This window comes from Chiloscyllium plagiosum, chromosome 25 (genome assembly GCF_004010195.1).
Source record: "Chiloscyllium plagiosum isolate BGI_BamShark_2017 chromosome 25, ASM401019v2, whole genome shotgun sequence".
NCBI classification, from domain to species: Eukaryota; Metazoa; Chordata; class Chondrichthyes; order Orectolobiformes; family Hemiscylliidae; genus Chiloscyllium; species Chiloscyllium plagiosum.
The window spans coordinates 14,603,539-14,624,324 of record NC_057734.1 but is presented as its reverse complement, the minus strand read 5'-3'; the positions used below and the strand labels follow the sequence as shown (position 1 = coordinate 14,624,324).

At 39.0% G+C, this 20,786-nt stretch overlaps 1 protein-coding gene across 1 annotated transcript in view; it reads left to right on the top strand.

Moving 5' to 3' along the window:
- Positions 1–20,786, top strand: part of LOC122562401 (probable E3 ubiquitin-protein ligase HECTD4) — a 293,168-nt gene that overhangs the window by 105,349 nt on the left and 167,033 nt on the right. Inside the window, exons 14-18 of the mRNA XM_043715258.1 lie at positions 6,189–6,259; positions 8,718–8,823; positions 11,007–11,127; positions 13,520–13,648; positions 19,292–19,416. Coding sequence (XP_043571193.1) covers positions 6,189–6,259; positions 8,718–8,823; positions 11,007–11,127; positions 13,520–13,648; positions 19,292–19,416 — 552 coding nt within the window. The remainder of the gene's footprint in view (positions 1–6,188; positions 6,260–8,717; positions 8,824–11,006; positions 11,128–13,519; positions 13,649–19,291; positions 19,417–20,786) is intronic.

Genomic DNA, 20,786 nt, shown 5'->3' with positions numbered 1-20,786 from the left:
CTCCAGTCCTCTGGGACCTCACTTGTGGCCAAAGAAAATACAAAAATATCTGTCAATGCTCCATCAATTTATTCTCTTACCTCCCGAATATTCTTGAATAGATCCCATCAGGACCTGGGGACTCATCTACCTCAATACTTTGTAAGATGCACAACACCTCTTCCTTTTTGCTAGCAACTTGGTTTAGAAACTCCACTCCTTTCCTGAAATCATCCTCCAGTTCCTTCTCTTCGGTGAATACTGACACACACTATTCATTTAGGACCTCATCTGCCTCTTCTGGCTCCATGGACAGATTCTGTCCTTTGTTCTTAAGTGAGCCAACCTTATCCCTGGCTACCCTCTTTGCTTTTTATATATGTATAAATGTATATATGTAGGGATTCTCCTTAATCCTGTTTGCTAACCACTTTTCATGATCCCATTTGGCCCTTCTAATTTCTTAGTTTAAGTTCTTTCCTACTTTCCCTCTATGCTTCAAGGGCTTCGTCAGTTCCCATTTTCCTGGATTTTACGTATGCTTTTTTCTTTTTAACCAAGGCCATAACATTCCTGGTCATCCAAGGGTCAAGTAACTTGCCATATCTATCCTTCATTCTTGCAGGAACTATTATCAACTGTCATTTGAAATATTCCCACAAGTCTGATGTGGATTTGACTCCAACCAGCTGCCTCCAATCAACATTCTCCAGTTCCTGCCTAATATTGTTGTAGTTCATCTTCTCCCAGTTTAATGCCTTCTCCCAAGTACTGCTGTTATCCCTATCCACGAGTACTTTAAAACTCTGTTTTGTGGTCGCTACTCCTGAAATGCTCCCCCACTGAAACTTCACTCACCTGGCCAGGTCCATTTTTAACACCAGGTTGAGTATAACCCCTTCCCTGCTTATGTACTGTCAAGCAGCCCTCTTGAATGGTGCTTACAAATTTTCCCTCATCCAAGCCCATATCGTGAAGTGAGTCCCTGTCAATATGGGGGAAGCCTTGTAACACTATCAATATAATAGGATTGGCTCTGAGGTGAGACACTGAGGACCTGTTAGTGCTGAAAGCACAATTCCAAATGTGAGAGTCCATGTCTTAGCAAGAGGAAGCAGAGGAATAAAATAAGTATGGTTCAGGAGAAACTGATGGTTAAATGAACAGCAAGCCAGTTGAGTGCCTTAATTCTTTGCGAAAAACCAATAAATTGATTTTTAAAAATATAATTGTCTGGTTTTTTTTTTGCTGACCCACTGAGAAAATAGTTTTATTATTTTCTGGGATATGGACATCACTAGCAAGGTCAACATTTGTTGTCCATTCCCAACTGCCTCTGAATGGAATTGCTTAATCGGCATGTTTTAGAGGGCAGTTAAAAGTTAACTCCATTACTGCGGCTCTTGACTGGGTAAGAATGGCAGACTTCCTTCCCTAAAGGCAATAGTAACAAGATGGACCTTTAAGATAAATGAATTTTGTGGTCACCGTTATTGAGACTAGCTTTGAATTCCATATTCCTTTTGTTAATTGAATTTAAATTTCATCTGCTTTGATGGTGGTTTTAAATTCATGTCCTGAGTGTTAGCCTTGGTTTCTGGATTATGAGACTTGTTGCAGAATTACCAGTAAACTGCAGTTTACCTCCAGTTCAACCACTAGGTGTCATTTACTTTTGTGTTTTCTTGAACTGTTACAGTCAGTGTGTGGAAATATTCTAGCAATACTGTTAGGTACAAAGTTCGAGGATTTCAATCCAAGGAACGAACAAACAAATTCAAATTAAGATGCATGGGATTGGAGAAGAACTTGGAGCTGGTAATGTTCCCATGCACTTGCTGCTCTTGCCCTGCTAGACAGGAGAGGTCTCACAGTGCTGCTGTTCTTAACCTGACCACACCTTTGATATTTTGAGGTCTAGGGAAGGTTTATTATAGTTTTGTGAAATTTTGCCCTTTAAACTGTATAACATATTATTTTGCTTAACAAGAAGCTATCAATTAATATTAGTGGGATATCACTAACTGCTTTCAGTGACCATTCTTTTCACACTGGACTCTATTCTGGGAGAATCATTCTGCAAAATAATGTTAGTTGAGTGTTGTCATTTTTTTTTCATGTGAAATCTTATGGGCTATGAGAGGCATAAATCAAAAGAACAGCTTGTACAAGAATCAGATGGTATTTCTTGGTCCTTTAATTTCCAGCGATTCAACATCTTGATACCATTCGGGGTGGTAATTGTTTAAAATTTGTTTTTGTAATGAAGCACTGTTGAGGCAAAAAGGCTGAACTGAAATAAATAAATTTTTGATTAATAAAATCACAGCAAGGTATTGAAGCCAAACTTTGTCTTAATAACATTGCAGTTGAATCTAATTTTATGCCTTCACAATATATACTTACAATGGGCCCTCTTGCAGCAGGTAGTGACCCTATCTCTGAGCCAGAAGGCTTGAGCTCAAGTCCCACCTGCTCCAGAGGTATGTAGTAATATCTCTGACCAGGTTGATTAGAAAAATAGGTTAATTTTTAAAAAAAAAATCATTTGCATACTGCCCAATCAGGTCACTGGACGTGTTATCTGTGATCTGGATGAAGGGACTAAATGTATCCTGGCTAAATTTGCCCATGACATCAAGATGGTACGAAAGTAAGTGAAGAGACAGAGAGTCTCCAAAAGCGTATAGATACTGGGCAAAAGTTTGTCAGTTGGCGTATGATATGGAAAAAATGTAATTTGTCTGCTTCAGGAAAAGTAGATAAGCAGCATGTGACATAAATCAAGGGATCCGTATGTCCTAGTATATAAATCACCAAAAGTTGGGGAAAGGTTGTAATTACTTTAGAAACAGTTCAGAGAAGGTTCACTTGATTCATTCCTGGGATGAAGAACATATTTTATCAAGAAAGATTAACCTTTTACACCATTGGTCTTTATAAGATCAAGAGGTAATCTTACTGAAACGTTACCAAGTCCTCTAGGGATCTTATCTTTCTAGATCCACATTCTATGTTTTCTCTTTTTGGGGGAGAAATCAGAACGTGGAGTTGAAACCACAATCAGATCATCCATAATCTTATGGAATGGCAGCGCAGGCTTGAAGGGCCAAGTGGCTTGCTTGTGCTTTTTAGTGCTATTTTCCTCTGGATTGGGAGTCCGAGCCAGTTTTGTTCCTCCCACTGACCAATTGTGCTATAGTTAACTGTAGTGCTTCAGTTTCTGCCTTCTCTGCATGATTAGAGTTACACTTAAGATCAAACTGTGTAGTTTTGTGTCATAACCAGTTGAGCAGAATGGAGTTATGAATTCTAATACCAAATTTGTTTAGGTGTCTGATCTTGTAATCATTTTTTTTGCATCTTGACATAAACAAATGCATCTTTTACATGCTTTGTCTGGTTTTATCATTAAATGTTGCAACATTGCAATATTGATTGGAACCTCCTTTTGAGCAGATGGTTTGGAAGGAGCTGTTTTTGTAACGTGTGTTCAGGAGGGTTTCCTAACTTAATACATTGACAGGCCGACGAGGGGAGAGGCCATTTTGGATTTGGTGCTCGGCAATGAGCCGGGGCAGGTGTCAGATCTTGCAGTGGGAGAGCATTTTGGGGATAGTGACCACAACTGCCTCACATTCTACATCGCTATCGAGAAGGAGAGAAGCAATGGAGGATATTTAATTGGGGAAAAGGAAACTATGATACTTTCAGACATGCGTTGGGAAGCATAGACTGGGAGAAATTGTTCCATGGAAAGGGCACTATAGATATGTGGAGACTGTTTAAGGAACAGTTGTTGCGAGTGATGCACAAATGTGTTCCTCTGAGACAGGCAAGAAGGGGTAAGATAAAGGAACCTCGGATGACGAGAGCGGAGGAGCTTCTCGTCAAAAGCCGCTCTCGTCAAAAGAAAGGAGGCAGCTTGTGAGGAATAAGAGAATGATCAAAGAAAGAGTAGGGCGATCAGGGATAGCATAGGGAACTTGTGTATAAAATCTGAGGAGGTAGGGGAAGCCCTAAATGAGTATTTTGCTTCTGTCTTTACGAAAGAAAAGAACCTTGTAGTGAATGAAACCATTGAGGAACAGGTAAGCATGCTGGAACAGATAGAGATTGAGGAAGCTGATGTGTTGAAAGTTTTGACAAACATTAAGATTGACAAGTCTCCAGGGCTAGACCAGATTTGTCCTCGGCTGCTTTGGGAAGCGAGAAATGTAATTGCTTCGCCACTTGCAAAGATCTTTGCATCCTCGCTCTCCACCGGAGTCGTACTGGAGGGAAGCAAATGTAATTCGTCTCCTCAGGAAAGGAAATAGGGAAATCCCCGGCAATTACAAACCAGTCGGTATCACGTCTGTCATCTGCAAGGAGTAAGAAAGGATTCTGAGGGATAGGATTTCTGACCATCTGGAACAGCATGGCTTGATTAAAGGCAGTCAGCACGGCTTTGTGAGGGGCACGTCATGCCTCCCAAATCTTATTGAGTTCTTTGAGGATGTTACTAGACAAGTTGATGAGGGTTGAGCTGTGGATGTTGTGTATATGGAATTCAGTAAGGCATTTGATAAGGTTCCCCATGGTAGGCTCATTCAGAAGGTCAGGAGGAATGGGATACAGAGACATTTAGCTGTCTGGATACAGAATTGTCTGGTCGACAGAAGACAGCGATTGGTAATGGAAGGAAAATATTCTGCCTGGAAGTCAGTGGTGAGTGGTGTTCCACAGGGCTCTTGGGCCTCTATTCTTTTAATTTTTATTAATGACTTGGATGAGGAGATTTAAGGATGGGTTAGCAAGTTTGCAGACAACACAAAGGTTGGAGGTGTCATTGACAGTATAGAGGGCTGTTGTAGGCTGCAGCGTGACATTGACAGGATGCAGAGATGGGCTGCGAGGTGGCAGATGGAGTTCAACCTGGATAAATACGAGGTGATGCATTTTGGAAGGTCGAACTTGAAAGTTGAGTACAGGATTAAAGACCGGATTCTTGGCAGTGTGGAGGAACAGCGGGATCTTGGTGTGCAGCTACATAGATCCCTAAAAATGGCCACCCAGGTGGACAGGGTTGTTAAGAAAGCATATGGTGTTTTGGCTTTCATTAACAGGGGGATTGAGTTTAAGAGCCGTGAGATCTTGTGGCAGCTCTATAAAACTTTGGTTAGACCGCACTTGGAATACTGCGTTCAGCTCTGGTCGCCCTATTATAGGAAAGATGTGGATGCTTTACAGAGGGTTCAGAGGAGGTTTATTAGGATGCTGCCTGGAATGGAGGGCTTATCTTACGAAGAGAGGTTGATTGAGCTCGGACTTTTTTCATTGGAAAAAAGAAGGAAGAGAGGGGACCTAATTGAGGTATACAAGATAATGAGAGGCATAGATAGAGTTGATAGCCAGAAACTTTTCCCCAGGGCAGAAATTGTTAACACGAGGGGTCATAGTTTGGCGGAAAGTATAGAGGGGATGTCAGAGGTGGGTTCTTTACGCAGAGAGTTGTGAGAGCATGGAATGCGTTGCCAGCAGCAGTTGTGGAAATGAGATCATTGGGGATATTTAAGAGACAGCTGGACATGCATATGGTCACAGAAATTTGAGAGTTCATACATTTAGGTTTACCTCACATGAGGATAAATGGTCGGCACAACATCATGGGCTGAAGGGCCTGTTCTGTGCTGTACTATGTTCTATAGTTGCACATCTCATCATGAATGTTATTGACATTTGTCTGAAATGCATCTCTAAAATTAGAGAATGCCGTTTTGTGTATTTATGACTATAAAAGCCTTCAGACTAGTACTTTCTGTGCCTATCATTTGGCTGACTTTATTTCTGTGCAGCAGTTATTATTTCCTCCCACCTGCTGAGAAGAGCAGTAGAATAGAAACTTGTCGTCAACTCGAGCATTGTTCTGGCAAAATCTACTCTGCAACCCACCATTTGAAATTCCACAAGCAGAATGTGTTCTTGGTTTTTCATGATGGTTAAGATACGTGTACTGATCAGGGCACCAACTCTTTTTAAAGTAAGAAAGTAATGCGATGGAGCCGGGAGAATAGAAGTCTTGGTTTAATGTCTCACTGAGAAGTGTCAGAACTGCACTGAGGTGTTGGTTCAGGTTTTGTATTGAAGAACCTGAACCCGAGACCTTCCTGACTTGCAGTTGAGAATGACACAGCTAACACCAAATATATACTTTTCTTTACTTATAGCTCAGGACTTAATACACTGTATCTTGGAGAACAAGAACTGAACAATCTACTGAAATTAGTATTAACAGAAGGTAAGTGATTAATCTTTCTGTAAAATAATTACCAGATGTACCTTTAGGTTGTTTAGATTGAAGTGCATACAACATTTTTCATAATAATTCATATCATGACATTGGTGTTTAAGTTTTATTTTTAGACCTTACATTCCCATTTTTCCATTCTTCTTTGAAATGCACTGTGTTCCAATGAATAGCCCAAGACCACAAAAATAGTTCTCTGGTCTTTTCTTCTTTTAAGTAGCTAATTGCTTGCTAGTAGTTTGTATCATCTATTAGCTGCTAGAACAGCTTCGGGTCATTGACATCTCTTCACATGTTCCCTGGTAAGAATGGTGGCTACTGGGTGGCTTTTGCAAAAATGTGTTGATAATGGGAACACTCCTGTGTGAAAGTACAGCAATCCACATCGCTGTTCTTTCTTTTTAAAGTGGCTTTTTTTTTCAACTTCTAAACCACCTTGACACTTTTTTTGACATTGAAGGTATGTAAATTGTTGGATTAGCTGATAAGCAATGATCATAAATTGTATTATGCATCCTGTGTATTTAAAATTGCACTTACCTAAGGACCAGGCTAGCTCACTGAGTCAAATATTCACTTCTGGTACCAGTGTTAAAGGGAATTTGTGTTGCAGATGTTTCGTCCCCTGTCTAGGTGACATCCTCAGTGCTTGGGAGGATGCTCGGGTGCTCGTTGTTGTGGTTCTGTTTGCGGAGGTGGGAATTTGTGTTGCAGACGTTTCGTCCCCTGTCTAGGTGACATTCTCAGTGCTTGGGATGTAAATTGTTGGATTAGCTGATAAGCAAGCAATGATCATAAATTGATGAAATGAAAGTTTCTGTGTGGTTGTATTATGCATCCTGTGAAGCACTTCTGTGATCTTTCCTCCGGCATTTGTAGTGGTTTGAATCTGCCGCTTCCGGTTGTCAGTTCCAGGTGTCCGTTGCAGTGGTCGGTATATTGGGTCTAGATCGATGTGCTTATTGATTGAATCTGTGGATGAGGGCCATGCAGGAAAGCGACACACACAGATCAAGTCCTAAACTATAAAAACAACCACCCCAACACATACAAAAGAAGCTGCATCAAGACACTATTCAAAAGAGCCACAACACACTGCAGTATACCAGAACTGCAAAAAGAGGAAGAAGAACACCTATACAATGTATTCGCCAAAAACGGATACCCCCGCAATTTCATCAACAGATGCCTAAGGGAAAGACAACGGAACAAGGGCATGCCGCAACCCAAAGGACTAGCCACACTATCATACATCAAGAGCATTTCCGAACTGACAGCCAGACTACTGCGACCACTAGGACTCATAGCACACAAACCAACAGCCACTCTCAGACGACAACTCACCAGACCGAAGGACCCGATACCTAGCATGAGCAAAACCAATGTAGTGTACAAAATCCCATGCAAGGACTGTACAAAACACTAGATAGGACAAACAGGAAGACAGCTAACGATCCGCATCCACGAACACCAACGAGCCACGAAACGACACGACCAGCTATCCTTAGTAGCCACATACGCAGATGACAAGCAACATGAATTCGACTGGGACAACACTACTATTATAGGACAAACCAAACAGAGAATAGCCAGGGAATTCCTAGAGGCATGGCACTCATCCACAGATTCAATCAATAAGCACTTCGATCTGGACCCAATATACCGACCACTGCAACGGACAGCTGGAACTGACAACCGGAAGCGGCAGATTCAAACCACTACAAATGCCGGAGGAAAGATCACAGAAGCGCTTCACAGGATGTATAATACAACCACACAGAAACTTTCATTTCATAAATTTATGATCATTGCTTGCTTATCAGCTAATCCAACAATTTACATCCCAAGCACTGAGGATGTCACCCAGACAGGGGACGAAACGTCTGCAACACAAATTCCCAGCTCCGCAAACCGAACCACAACAACGAGCACTCGAGCTACAAATCTTCTCACAAACTTTGAACCAGTGTTAAAGTTTAGCTTCGTCAAGGATGAAAACCTCTGAGGTAAGATTATTTCTAGTGAAGGCAAGCAGAACAAAAAAAAAGCCTTACTTTGGCATAACTTAATTTAATTGGGCTTTTTATCTTCTATTATAGAATGAGTTTAAAACTGATAATCAACATTGCACTTGTTGACAGTTGACTGAAGAGTTACACAAATGATCGTGAGTTGTATTGCTCGAGACATTGAAGCAAGTTCTCACTTCAGTAATTTGGCAATGAAAGGAAATTGATAAGAGGGTTAGAAATAATGTTTACCTCCTATAATTAATATCAGCATATCATGGATCAGATGCAAGTAGAGGGATAGCACTGATGTTTATGTCTCTTGATGCGCAGGTCACCTCCTTTTAATAAAGTTTTTGATTTGGTGGCCTGAGGTTAAATAATGGCTTATTTAAGTTTTTTGTTTGAAGTGGTTGATCTTAAACAATTCTTTGTTGCAGGACAGAGAAACAGTGGTCTTTGTCAGTTACGAGATATTATCTTGGTTAATCTGGCTGAACAGCTGCAGAACAATCGATTTGGGAGTGAAGATGATGATCACTACAGGTACAATCGTTCAGCTATATTTGCTTGCTGGCATTTTTTCCACTAATGAAAATATTTGGGTAAACTGACTACCTATTATAACCTAGGGATTTATAATGTAACATGCACAATTAAGAGTTATACTTCAATTTTAGGGGTAGCTGTGCTTTGCATGTTGATCAACATTGGTGGATGCAGAGGTAGTCCTCATCTAGATTTCAGTGTACAACTTGAAGAATTAAGAATGTAAAAAATTGTTATTACTGACTCACAACCTTCTCTTGCACATTATCCGGATTTGGAGCAGAAAAATAGTTGCCATTTATGTCTTAAAAGTAGATGGGCTATTGGTACTCAACAAGCTCAAAGGACAAATGTCTTTACATGAGAATTACGCTGAAAACTTTACTAGAGGATCTCATAAATCAAATTTTCCCACTTTGGCCATGATGGGCTACATAATTAAGAGTAATAACTACAGGGAAATAAGGGAAGAGTGAGATTTCAAATTAGGTTTAAAAAGTATTGAATTCAGCATTTAGAGTTTGATATACAGCACGAAAACAGACCCTGCCCTTTGGCCCAACACATTCATGCTGACCAGATATCATAAATTAATCTAGTCGCATTTGTGCCAGCATTTGGCCCATATCCCTCTGAACCCTTCCTATTCACATACCCATTCAGATGCCTTTTAAATGTTGTAATTGTACCAGCCTCCACCACTTATGTCTGGTGCACTAATATTACTAAAATACTTGAAAAGACCATAAGACATAGCAGAGTTAGGCTATTCAGCTGTTGAATCTGCTCCACCATTCAGTGAGATCATGTCAGATCTTATAATCTTTAACTACTTTTCAGGTTTATCCCCATAATCTTCAGTTGACCAACTGATTTAAAACAAAAATCTGTCTATCTTTGGTCAGACCATCAGACACTGGTGCAAAAGTAAGACCATTTGCTCAACATGTCTACGTGGGCATCCCATTATTCAGAATTTATATCAGAATCATGGCCACCTATATCTCTCTCCCCATGCACACCCCTACACACAGTATTCAAGCACATGGCGATAACATACTGATTAGAGCAGAGGTGGATCACTTGTCCCCTTGAGCATACTCCACCATTCAATGAGACCGTGGCTGATCTGTTTGGGTTTTGACTCCACATATCCAACTACCTAACCTGTGATTCCTTTGCCTAACAAGAGTCTATCTAACTCCACCCTAAAAATATTCAATAACCACACCGTTATCCCTTCTAAGGGAAAGTTCCAAAATGTCTAAATCCTTTGCCAGAGATATGATTTCTCCTCATCTCTGTCCTAAAAGTGCAACCCTTAATTATAAAACTGTCTCTCCTGTTTCTGGATGTACCCAGCACAGGAAGCACCCTTTACTCATTGAAGCCAACATTTCTACATGTGAAAAATGAGAGATCCCAATGTGCACAAAAAGTGCAAGTTTTCCACATAATTGACCCTTTCTGCTATTCCCTATGATGAAATCCAAGCACTAACTCTATTTAACTGATTGACTCTAAAGAATTGGTAAAAATGAACCAGGCCTTTTCTAATCAAGAGATTTTAAAGAGTTGAAGTTACTTGGAGAAAATCCTCCAAGGTAACTGTTACAACAAATATCTTTATTAGCAGAGCAACAATAATTTTTCTCCTGATTCATACACTGATAGCTTTGCTGAATTGGCTAGTAACAATATTAAATTTTGTAATGACCATTTTATTACATTAAATGATATGATGACCTGAACACATCCCATGTTTATACGATAACCAGTAGGCTAAAGTCTTCTAACCACTTAGTAGCGCTATCTTAAAGTGAAACTGATAGTGTACTATAGCATCCATTGCATTTTGTCTAGTTAGTACATGGGTTGCAGGTTTTGATGTTCATCCCAATTTTAATTTTGTTAGCCTTTGCCTTTGCCTGCATTTTACAAAGTTTTGTTTACACTTACAGCAAGTTGATATTTATCTTTGATTGTGGTAACCAGCAGCTGTAGTCTTATCAAACTCTGATGTTCCTATAACACTGAAGCCTAAGTGGAAGAGTGACCATTAAAGCATTCTAACTGTTAGAGTCAGTTTTGTTTAAGTAATGGACAGTAGTTTGGAGGCCACATCTTCAGTATGCCCAATGCATTTGTCTCATTTCCATCCTGGTTCCTGTTTCCCTCAGGCTGAATGATGAACTACTACACTATATCCTGAAGATTGTGGTACAGGACTCCTGCATTCTCATCACAAAGTGCCAAACAGTTTCTAAAGAAGAATTTCTCAGGCTTCTTGCTACAGTGCCAGTGAGTGATTAAACATAAACAGTGTTAAGGTTTCCATTGATTGTGCCAGTACTGTTAACATAGAAATACTGAGACAATCTTAACCAATATCCTTTATGAAGCTGTTAGCTTAATGTGCTTTTATTCTATCTTCACTAGTTAGATAATCTATTATGTAATAAGCTCTCACTTCAGTGCAGTTGTACCATTTCTGAACAGCAGAACACTGGCTTAACAATTTTGATCGTTTCTGTAGCTTTCCTATGCTATCCTACTGTCTGGCAGAAGACAAAGGCTTTATGTGGAGATAATTGTGGCAGTGGAAAGAAAATGTAATACAAAATAAATATTGTGTTCTCTTGGCTTGGGTGGTTGTGTCAGTGCAGTTGGGGGAGTGATGTTAGTTTTACACAGCTACCTTAAACCCAATTGCCATGGCTAATTATACTCTAATGTTAGACCTCATGGATGTCACAGCTTCAGAGCATGATGATGAGCATCAAAATGCAAATTGCAACTCTTTAGCACTAAGAGGTCAAAAAAAAGCAAAACAAACCTTTTTTGTGTATGGGGAGAGAATGCAAAACTGGGATAAATAAAGTCAACCTAGTAATTTGATCTTTATAAGCAAAATTAAGGTCACGTGAATTGCCCGATACCACTGCATTGCAAGTGCACACTTAGTAATATCAATATGTTGAACAAATTTGATTTGGGATTCTTATCAGAACCATTAACGTACTAGTTGCAAACTCCTGCTTACATCTGTCAAAGAACCCTATCGGTGTATAATATACAAAATAGCATGAAGACAGATGTGGCTTCAAATCAAACTTCAAATCAAACTTCAAATCAAACTTGCAGTCATATACTTGTAACCTTTTGTGGTAAGATTGATAGGTTTTGAAATCATGATTTGAATCTTGCATAGGTGAAAGTGAGTACTGCAGATACTGGAGATCAGAATCAAGATTAGAGTGGTGCTGGAAAAGCACAGCAGGTCAGGCAGGAATTTCTGATGAAGGGCTTTTGCCTGAAAATTGATTTTCCTGCTCCTCTGATGCTACCTGACCTACTGTGCTTTTCCAGCACCACTCTAATCTTGACTTGAATCTTGCATATGTACGTCTTGGTATATATGTCTACTTTTTGAAACATCCATAAATACTTCGAAAGCCAGGAATCCATACATACACTGCCATCAATGTGGGCAGTCACCATTTTAAAAATGTAGGGGGGAGAAAATTTCCATCAGTAATTCATATTAAGTGCACTTGGCACACCTTATTGAATAAATTAATGTACAAGGTACCTTTTTAATCAAAGCACTTTAAAAATGTTCAATTCTTTGTCTTTTGCTTTTGATTCAAAGAGTTCATCGAATCTATTGACTCCTTTTAACATCTATTCCTGACCAGTCCCTCAAGACCAAGGATGATATTCTTCCACTATAGAGTTGTAGGTCCTGAGGTGCCTAAGACATCTAGTACTGGTTCCACTATCACTGCTACACTTGGGGCAGATGCTATTGAAAAGGCAGATGGTTTGGATGTTCCGGTTTTTTTTTACACATTCCTTCCAGCATTTCATTTTCACTTCTCTGAGGTGCCCCAAGATAGTTAGTACTTTCACAGGCGCTTCTCTAGTTTTGGAAATACATCCCTTTAAGTCTGTGGGATTATTGTTTTTTCCAGGGATGCTTTGATATGACTCCTTGGAGTATTTCCTTTGCCTTTCTAACCACTTGCCATGACACCTTGTTTTGGCTTGTCAGGCATGTGAATGATGTGGCTCAGCCAACTGGCAGTAACTAAGTGCCTCTAATTTAATGACTTTGATTTCAGAGAGAGCACTGATATTGGTGTGTCTTTCCCAACAACAGATTCACCAGGTTTTGGGAGACAGTTCTGAATATATTTCTCTCTGGATTTTAGATATCTGTAGTACATCGTCCATGTTTTTGTTATGGGTTAGATATGTGGTCATATCTTCAACTCCCAAGCATATTCTTTGTAACACAGCTGCTATTATTGTTTCTGGGATAACAATTTGAAGAACTGCCACAATTGTGAGAGGGCTCTTGTGGAACAGTGGTAGTGTCACTACCTGTGACCAGGAGGTCTTGGTTCAACTCTTATCTTCTCCAGTGATGTAGCAATACCTCTGAACAAATTGGTTATAAACTATAGCGTTTCATAGCTAAAAAGGGGTGCCCACTTATGTGCTGAGATGGGCAAAGTATTGTTTTGGCAATTTAAAAGAAAACAATTGAGGTCATATTATTGAATCGATCTGTGCTAACAGTTATTATAGCTATCTCCATTAACACACTATTTCGGTATTCTATATGGGTATGGCAAATGCATAATGGTTTTATGTGCTGTCTCTGCTATTTCTTTCCATTGTCCAACAGGTTGCATCACCCTGCCTCCGTTATTTGATGGCAGTGCAGAATCACCTCCTCAGTAACACGGTCCTCATCAAACCTGATGAGCATGATGATAGTGACAGCTCCCTGCAGGGGGAGACATTGAAGGTACAGGTAAACACCAGGTTTCTATTCCAATAGCATTCTCGTCATGCAGTCTCCTGGTGGCAGTGCTTAGCAGGCAGGGGTAGAAAAAGTGAGGACAAATGATTTTTTTTCTCTGTCTTCAGCTGCTTGTGTGCATGGAATTGTTTTAATATCATATTCATTATCATACAGATATGAGGAACAGAGGAAGAGAGAATACTCAGTAATTTTAGTATAGATTAATTGAGAGTTTGCTTTTTCACCCCTTGTATTTGTAGTCAAGACAAATAAATAGACGTTTGCAATCACACAGTCATGGAATTGTTGCAGCAGAAAACCAAGCTTTTCAGCCCATTCCAGCTGTGCAAGCTCTCTGAGCAATTCATCTAGTGCCGTCCCCATTTTCTGTTTCCTTGTTGTCTTGACTGAACTTGTCTCCATTAGACTCTCAGGCAGCACATTTACTTCTAGCTGTGTAAAAAATGTTTATCTTTGTGCCTCCTTTACTGTTCTTGCCAATTATCATAATCTATGCCCTCATTCTTATTCCTTGCACTAGTGGGAGCATATTTTGTTATCAATACTGTCACTGATTTAACAAAAACAAAATTTTTTAACTCTTCCATCTTTGTCACGTTATCAAATCTAGAGTAGTCACAAGTAATTGTAAGTGCTAGTAAACAATTTGACAACATCTTCCACATCTTTGACCTCTACAACCCACAAGAACAAATGTGGCAAATCTGTGGAAATATCACCACATGAATAAGTTCCTCTCTAAACTGCACACCCGTCCTGACTTGGAATTATATTGTTGATCCTTCAATGAGTTTAAAAACCTGGAACTCCCTTTCTAACAACACTCTGGTGTGTCTATGCCAGGTAAACATCAGTAGTTTAAGAAGGTGGCTCACTGTTACCTTCTGAAGTGAAATCAGGAATGGATGGCCTTAACAGTGACACACAGATCCCATGAAAGATAAAATCAAATCAAATCATAATTAAGGGTTTGAAAGACAAGCTCCAAGTGTGAACCCACTTAATTTATCCATGAAACCATTCCTTTAATGTCCATAATTTATTCTGAAGGTGACAGTGACATCTTACAAGTTCATAATTAGGAAAATTAGAATGCTCAAACATATAGTCTAATTTTAGGTCTACGGAAAGGCTTGCATTGGCTTATTATTGCTTAGCTTTTACATGTATATCAATAGCATTTCTACCAACTATTGTTAAATTCTAATTGAATTGAGATTTGTCCAGTGCAATTGTTTCTTTTGACATACATTTTTACAACTTTAAGTAATGTGTTTATCTGACTATGTAATTTCACCCTTAATTACAGACTTGAAAATTTTCACCACTAAAGATGCTAACCTAACTGCTAAAATTAACTGAGTTATCTGAAATGTATTTTTTCTTTATGGATACTAACTGACCTGCAATTTCTGTTTTTATTTAATTTCCAGCATTTATGTCTTTTATTTTTATTGACTACATAACCATTAACATACTGCTGGTTACAAACTCCTTACAGTGTCAATGGAAAGTTGAGTAATATTTTTAAATCTCTTGTGGATCAACCCCATAACAATTCTTGTCTCAAAAAGCTGTTTTTTGTTTTGTACAAAATATTTCCACATATCTGAGCAATTGATTTTAAATCAAGTAGCATCTTGTCTTATGAGCAAGATTATAGTCAGAGAACACTTAGGGCAAGTCTGATCCACCATAATGTTTGAAGTGCAATTCTCAATGGGGATGGTGATGATTTTGGATAGTGGTTTTCTTTTACCTTCCATTGGCCACTTATGTGGGAATGTGGTCAACTTGTGAAAGTATTCAAAACCTTGATGTTCATTTAGAGCAATAACCATCATTCAATTCCATTCTGTGTCTGTAACAATGTCTTATACAGTGACTATGCAGCTGCTTTGCTTTCTATTTTGTAATATGTTGTGATTTATTCAAAATATTTGTGTAATCAGACTAAGTTAAAATGTACAGATATACAAATAGTCAGTTAAAATATACAGATATATCAACAGTTAAAATTCACTTTTAAATTGCACTCAAGTTAAAATGTTTGGATTTTAAAGTCTTCATTTTGCTTTGAGTGAAAGAATTTTGCAGTGCAATTGAACTTAGATTCAAAATCTAAATTCAAATGTTTAGATTTGTAGCTACCTTTCCTTGTATTGCAGCAATTCAGGTGGTTGGAAAACAATCAAGCCTACCTTTTTTGAAGAGAGAGTTTTTATGCTTTCATTCAGGCACTAATGTGTTAATCTTGTAGTAACGCATTTAAATTTTTATTCCACTTCTGTTCAATAGTAAGTGCTGCTACAATAGATTATTGGTTAGCATGCAGTGAAGCTGCTGAATTGTCAGATATTTAAACTGTCAGCTGCACACTGTCTAATCTACTACATTTTGCAACTTGTTGAATTTTATCTGAGACTTGCTGCTCCGCATGTGTATACTACAACACTTCCCAGTTAAGATTGTCGTTTGTTGCTGAAAAGTGCAACAAATTTAGGGAGATCTGAATATCCTATTAAAACAAATGTGCAAATTGTAGTTAGGTTGTGCAGCTCCTTTCTAATCTGATAAAAACCCAATTTACCTTGCGGTTTTCCACAGAGATCAGTGCTGGATCCCATTTTGTTTGTCTTTCTTATAAAAAATGATTTACATGAGAAAATGGAAGGCATGGTTAGTAAGTTTGCAGATGACTCCAAAATTGTGGTGTAGTGGACAGCAAAGAAGATGATCTAAGATTACAAAGGGATCTTGATTAATTGGGTCAATGGGCTGATGAGTGGCAGATGCAGTTTAATTTGGATCTATGGGAGGTATTGCATTTTGGCAAAACAAACAAGGACAGGATTTATACAATTAATGATAGGTCCTTGGGTAGTGTTGTAGAACAGAGACCTAGGGATTCACATACATAATTTGTTGAAATTTGCATCACACGTAGACACGGTGGTTAAGGTGTTTAGTACGCCTGCTTTCATTGGTCAGACCTTTGAGTATCGGAATTGGGACTCCATGTTGAGATTGTGCAGGTCATTGGTGAGGCCTTTTATGGAGTGCTACGCGCAGGTCTGGTCGCCCTGTTACAGGAAGGATATCAAGCTACAGAGGTCACAGAAAAGATGTACCAGGATGTTGCTGGGAATGGAGGGTTTGACTTATAGGGAGAGGCTGGATAGGCTGTGTCTTTTTTTACTGGAGTGTAGGAGTTTGAAGATTGGCATTATAGAGGCTTTTAAAATCATGAAGGTATAGATGAGGTCAATGGCAAGTGTCTTTTCCCTAGAATGGGGGAGTACGAACTAGGGAGCATATTCTTAAGGTGAGAGGAGAAAGATTTAAAAAGACATGAGGGGAAACTACTTTTTCACAAAACTGTTCGTATGTGGAATGAACTTCCAGACGAAGTGGTGGATGCGGATACAGTTACAATGTTTAAAAGACATTTGGATAAATGTATGAACAAGAACGTTTTGGAGGAATAAGGGCCAAGCACAGGCCGCTGGGACTAGTTTAATTCTGAATTATGGTCGGCATGAATGAGTTATTCTGAACGGATGTTTCTGTACTGTATAACTCTGACTATCAGTTGAAATGCTTTACGTGGCTAAATTTTTACTTTGGTGAATGAAATAACTTCTCACAAAATAAATTCAAAAATGAAAAAAGATAACTTTTTATGTACGTCTTGCCTACTGCTTCTCCTGCTTGAACACCCCCACTCTTGTGACACATCTGGTTCCCTGACAGGATCCTTCTCATATTGACTCCCTGATTCACAGTCCCTGCTATTTTTTGATCATTTACCATCCTCCTAATCTCCAATTCTTACCTTTTGACTCTCTTCACAGCATGCTCTTGCTCTCATCATGCACTCTTGCTCAATATATTTGACTGACAGCTTCTGCTATTGCCTACACACGCATGCTCTCACCTGATCTCGCTCTCTTGCTTGCACCCTCATATGGGTTCTACCTCTTGCTGAACATCATGAGGGTTCTGAAAAGGAGTAGCAGGATGCAGAAGTAACTTTGATTTTCCAAAAGTTATACTGTGAGGGGGAGGCTTGGGCAGCGGCTATGAACTGGAGGAATGGAAGTGAGAGGGAGGGCCAGGAGTGACAAAGGCTGCAAATAATTCACCAGCATGTGGGTGAGTCAGGCCCTTACATAGGCCATAAACCAGAGGATGGGCGGCAAATGAGAAGGACTTTGGTGTTGGTCAGGTCATGTTCTACACGCCCGATGCTATATAGGCATATGGGCCCCAGTATCTAACCAACTGACATTACAACAGAACAGCTTAAAATTGGAACTTACTGCAGTTATTTCAGTTAAAGCAAGCATGTGTTGTGAGATTAAAGTGTTATATTGAGAATGTGGTGCAGCATGATAATAAAGACCATCATGCCCAGGTTTTTGGGAATGGTTACGCATGTGGTGTCTGTCTGAACATTCCTCTACTGTACATAAAATGCTGTTTGTGAAATTTAACTGTGACCTCATGGAAGCTTCTGAGTCAAATGCTTTTCATATTTTGCCCCCCTCAGCCGGCTAGAACATTTAGTGTGCAGGCTGTATGAGGAGGTGGAGAAAAATAGCTGAGTGTATAGAAGTAGATTCAGGCAAAACAGTACCTGAATTTTTAATGAATTTTTGTTCTTTTGTTTTTTACTTGCACTTCCTGAATGCATTCACTTGCAGTGATGATGCTGTATGGTTGTCATAATCTCTCTATCTTTTGTATAAGGCAGTTAGGATCAGAATGATTTAACTGACATCACGAGATGGATTCTGCTCATCATGATATAAAGTCCTGTTCCTGAGAGGGGTTAACCACTTCTCTAAGAATTTAGAGTTCTTAAAACTTTGTGCTTGTTACCAATGTCATGAGAGAATAGTAGCTACAATTTGAACTTGCACTCATTTGAGCCGGATGTTCACAAGAGGCAGTCATGTCATTTTGATGTAATGTAATAAATCTATTCACTGTTCATTAGGATTGAATCCGTCTTCTGCTTAAGACAGCATGTGGACAGCATGTGGATTACCCTACACTAATACCAGTAGGAAGGATTGGCGGCAGAAAGTCTGTTCTAGAGATACTACATGTTGTATGAGTACCTTAACCTAGATGCTTTCATCTGTAACTTTAAATTGTGTTAGCAGGCCATTCATTCTTTTATGAGCAAGGCAGCCTAAACTGTACGTACCTTAACTAAACCCCATATGTGCTGTTACAAAGTAATTGGAACTGGAACCCATCTATTGTTTCATATTCCTCACAAGAAAACGATTTGGTGCTGACTGCCATCTCTGTTGAAATCTACTAACAAAGCGCGTACTGAATATTGAAACCTCTTACAGCTGTATGGCTCAGAGCCACAGCAGGTAACTCAGCTGATTGAGTTAGCAAGATTCAGTTTTCTTAAATTTGTTTTAAGATTCGGCCTCTCTATTTTTGCTGCATTGGTATATAATTTCTTATTCTCCAACTGATGGAGTGAAATTCTCATTCATTCTACAGACTTTTGAATTTGAGTTGCAATTGCCCTGTTGCTTCCTTTTGTAAAAAGAGTAGCTATATTTATACATCCTAAGTGACTCATCTGCTTTCTTTTATTTGCAGGAACTCCAGACCAGTATCTTAGCACTAGCCACTAAAATCCTAGGAGGATGTGATGAAGTACTTGAAAAACTCCAGCATGTCACCACGTCTATTATTAACAGTGAAATGGTCGACAAAGAGCACAGGTCAGTACGACTATAATTTTAACCTGACTTGTGTATTTCATGATTATATAGAGTCTGTTTCATTGTTGCTTCCCCATGCCCATTCTCCAAAAGCCTTAGTTCAGTGTTTTGATTGTTAACAGTTGTCTGATTCTACATCTATTGGAATAACAATACCATCATTTAGCTATTTATGTACATATGCTCAAGTTAATAATGTAAATGAGTTGCACCAAATTATGCAAAACTTGTCTGTGTTTGAGAAGGTGGTCTTCCAGCCCATGTCCACACTCTGATGTTGGATTACTTACTTTCCGAATTAAATGGTCGCCATTTTAACAAAAATAATATTTTTAATAGTTTTTGGTGATGTGGAGTTAAATTAAAATGCGTAACTAACCATCCTATTGCCTGTATGTTTAATTTGGTCACTCATATAGACTTGTTAATTATTAGTGCCCTCTGGTGGAGTTTTAAGTTTGATTAAAATTTAATTTCCAAAAGTAGAATTTTATTATCATTTAGTTCATTTGAACATAAATCATGAACAGAAATAGGTCATTCAGCCCTTCAGACCTGCTCCGCCATTCAATAAGATCATGATTGTGTTTTTGTTTCAAATCCCAGATTCCCATCTACTTTAATGTTTGATTTTCTTGCCCGACAAGAATCTATCTACCTCTGCCTTAAGCATATTCAGTGACCTGCCTCTACCACTTTCCAATGCTCTTTGTAACTCAAGTATAATATCTGTAATTTTAATGTTTAATTCCTCTTGTAATAAAGAATGTTCTACCATTAGCCTTAATTACTTGCTGTATTTGCATTCAACCTTTGTGACTTGTGTATTTGAATATGGAGATTTCACTGCATCTCAGAAAAGTCAAAGTTTGGCAGGAAGGGACAGCAGGAATGAATCTAAGACTACATCAGCAAGAATGGATGATAGGAAAAATAACAAAAAGTTGAAACTGAAAACACTAGCTCAATACATGTAACATTCCTGATAAATAAGCTCAATTTGAAGTAAATAAGTACGATCTGATAGCTAGGACCAAATGTCCAGTCTGCCTCCGATTACCTGGAAGATAAAGGTATGTCAAAAATTTGATCATCAAGCATTTAGCTATTTCAGACTGTTGTTAGGATTAGCAGCACAAATGTCATTCACCCCTAATAGCATGCTGCTTTCACACAAATGAGTAAAGAATATGAATTTTAATGATACCAGGGATATAAGCCTATGTCCCAAAGATTGTATCAAACAGCATATCCTTTCATCAGCTCACAACATGCAATGTGTTGACTGTGCTCGACCTGCTCAGGTTTCCCTACTTCAATCTCCCAATCCCCACTTTCACCCCACCCCCTCCCCCCCCTCCCCTCCACTT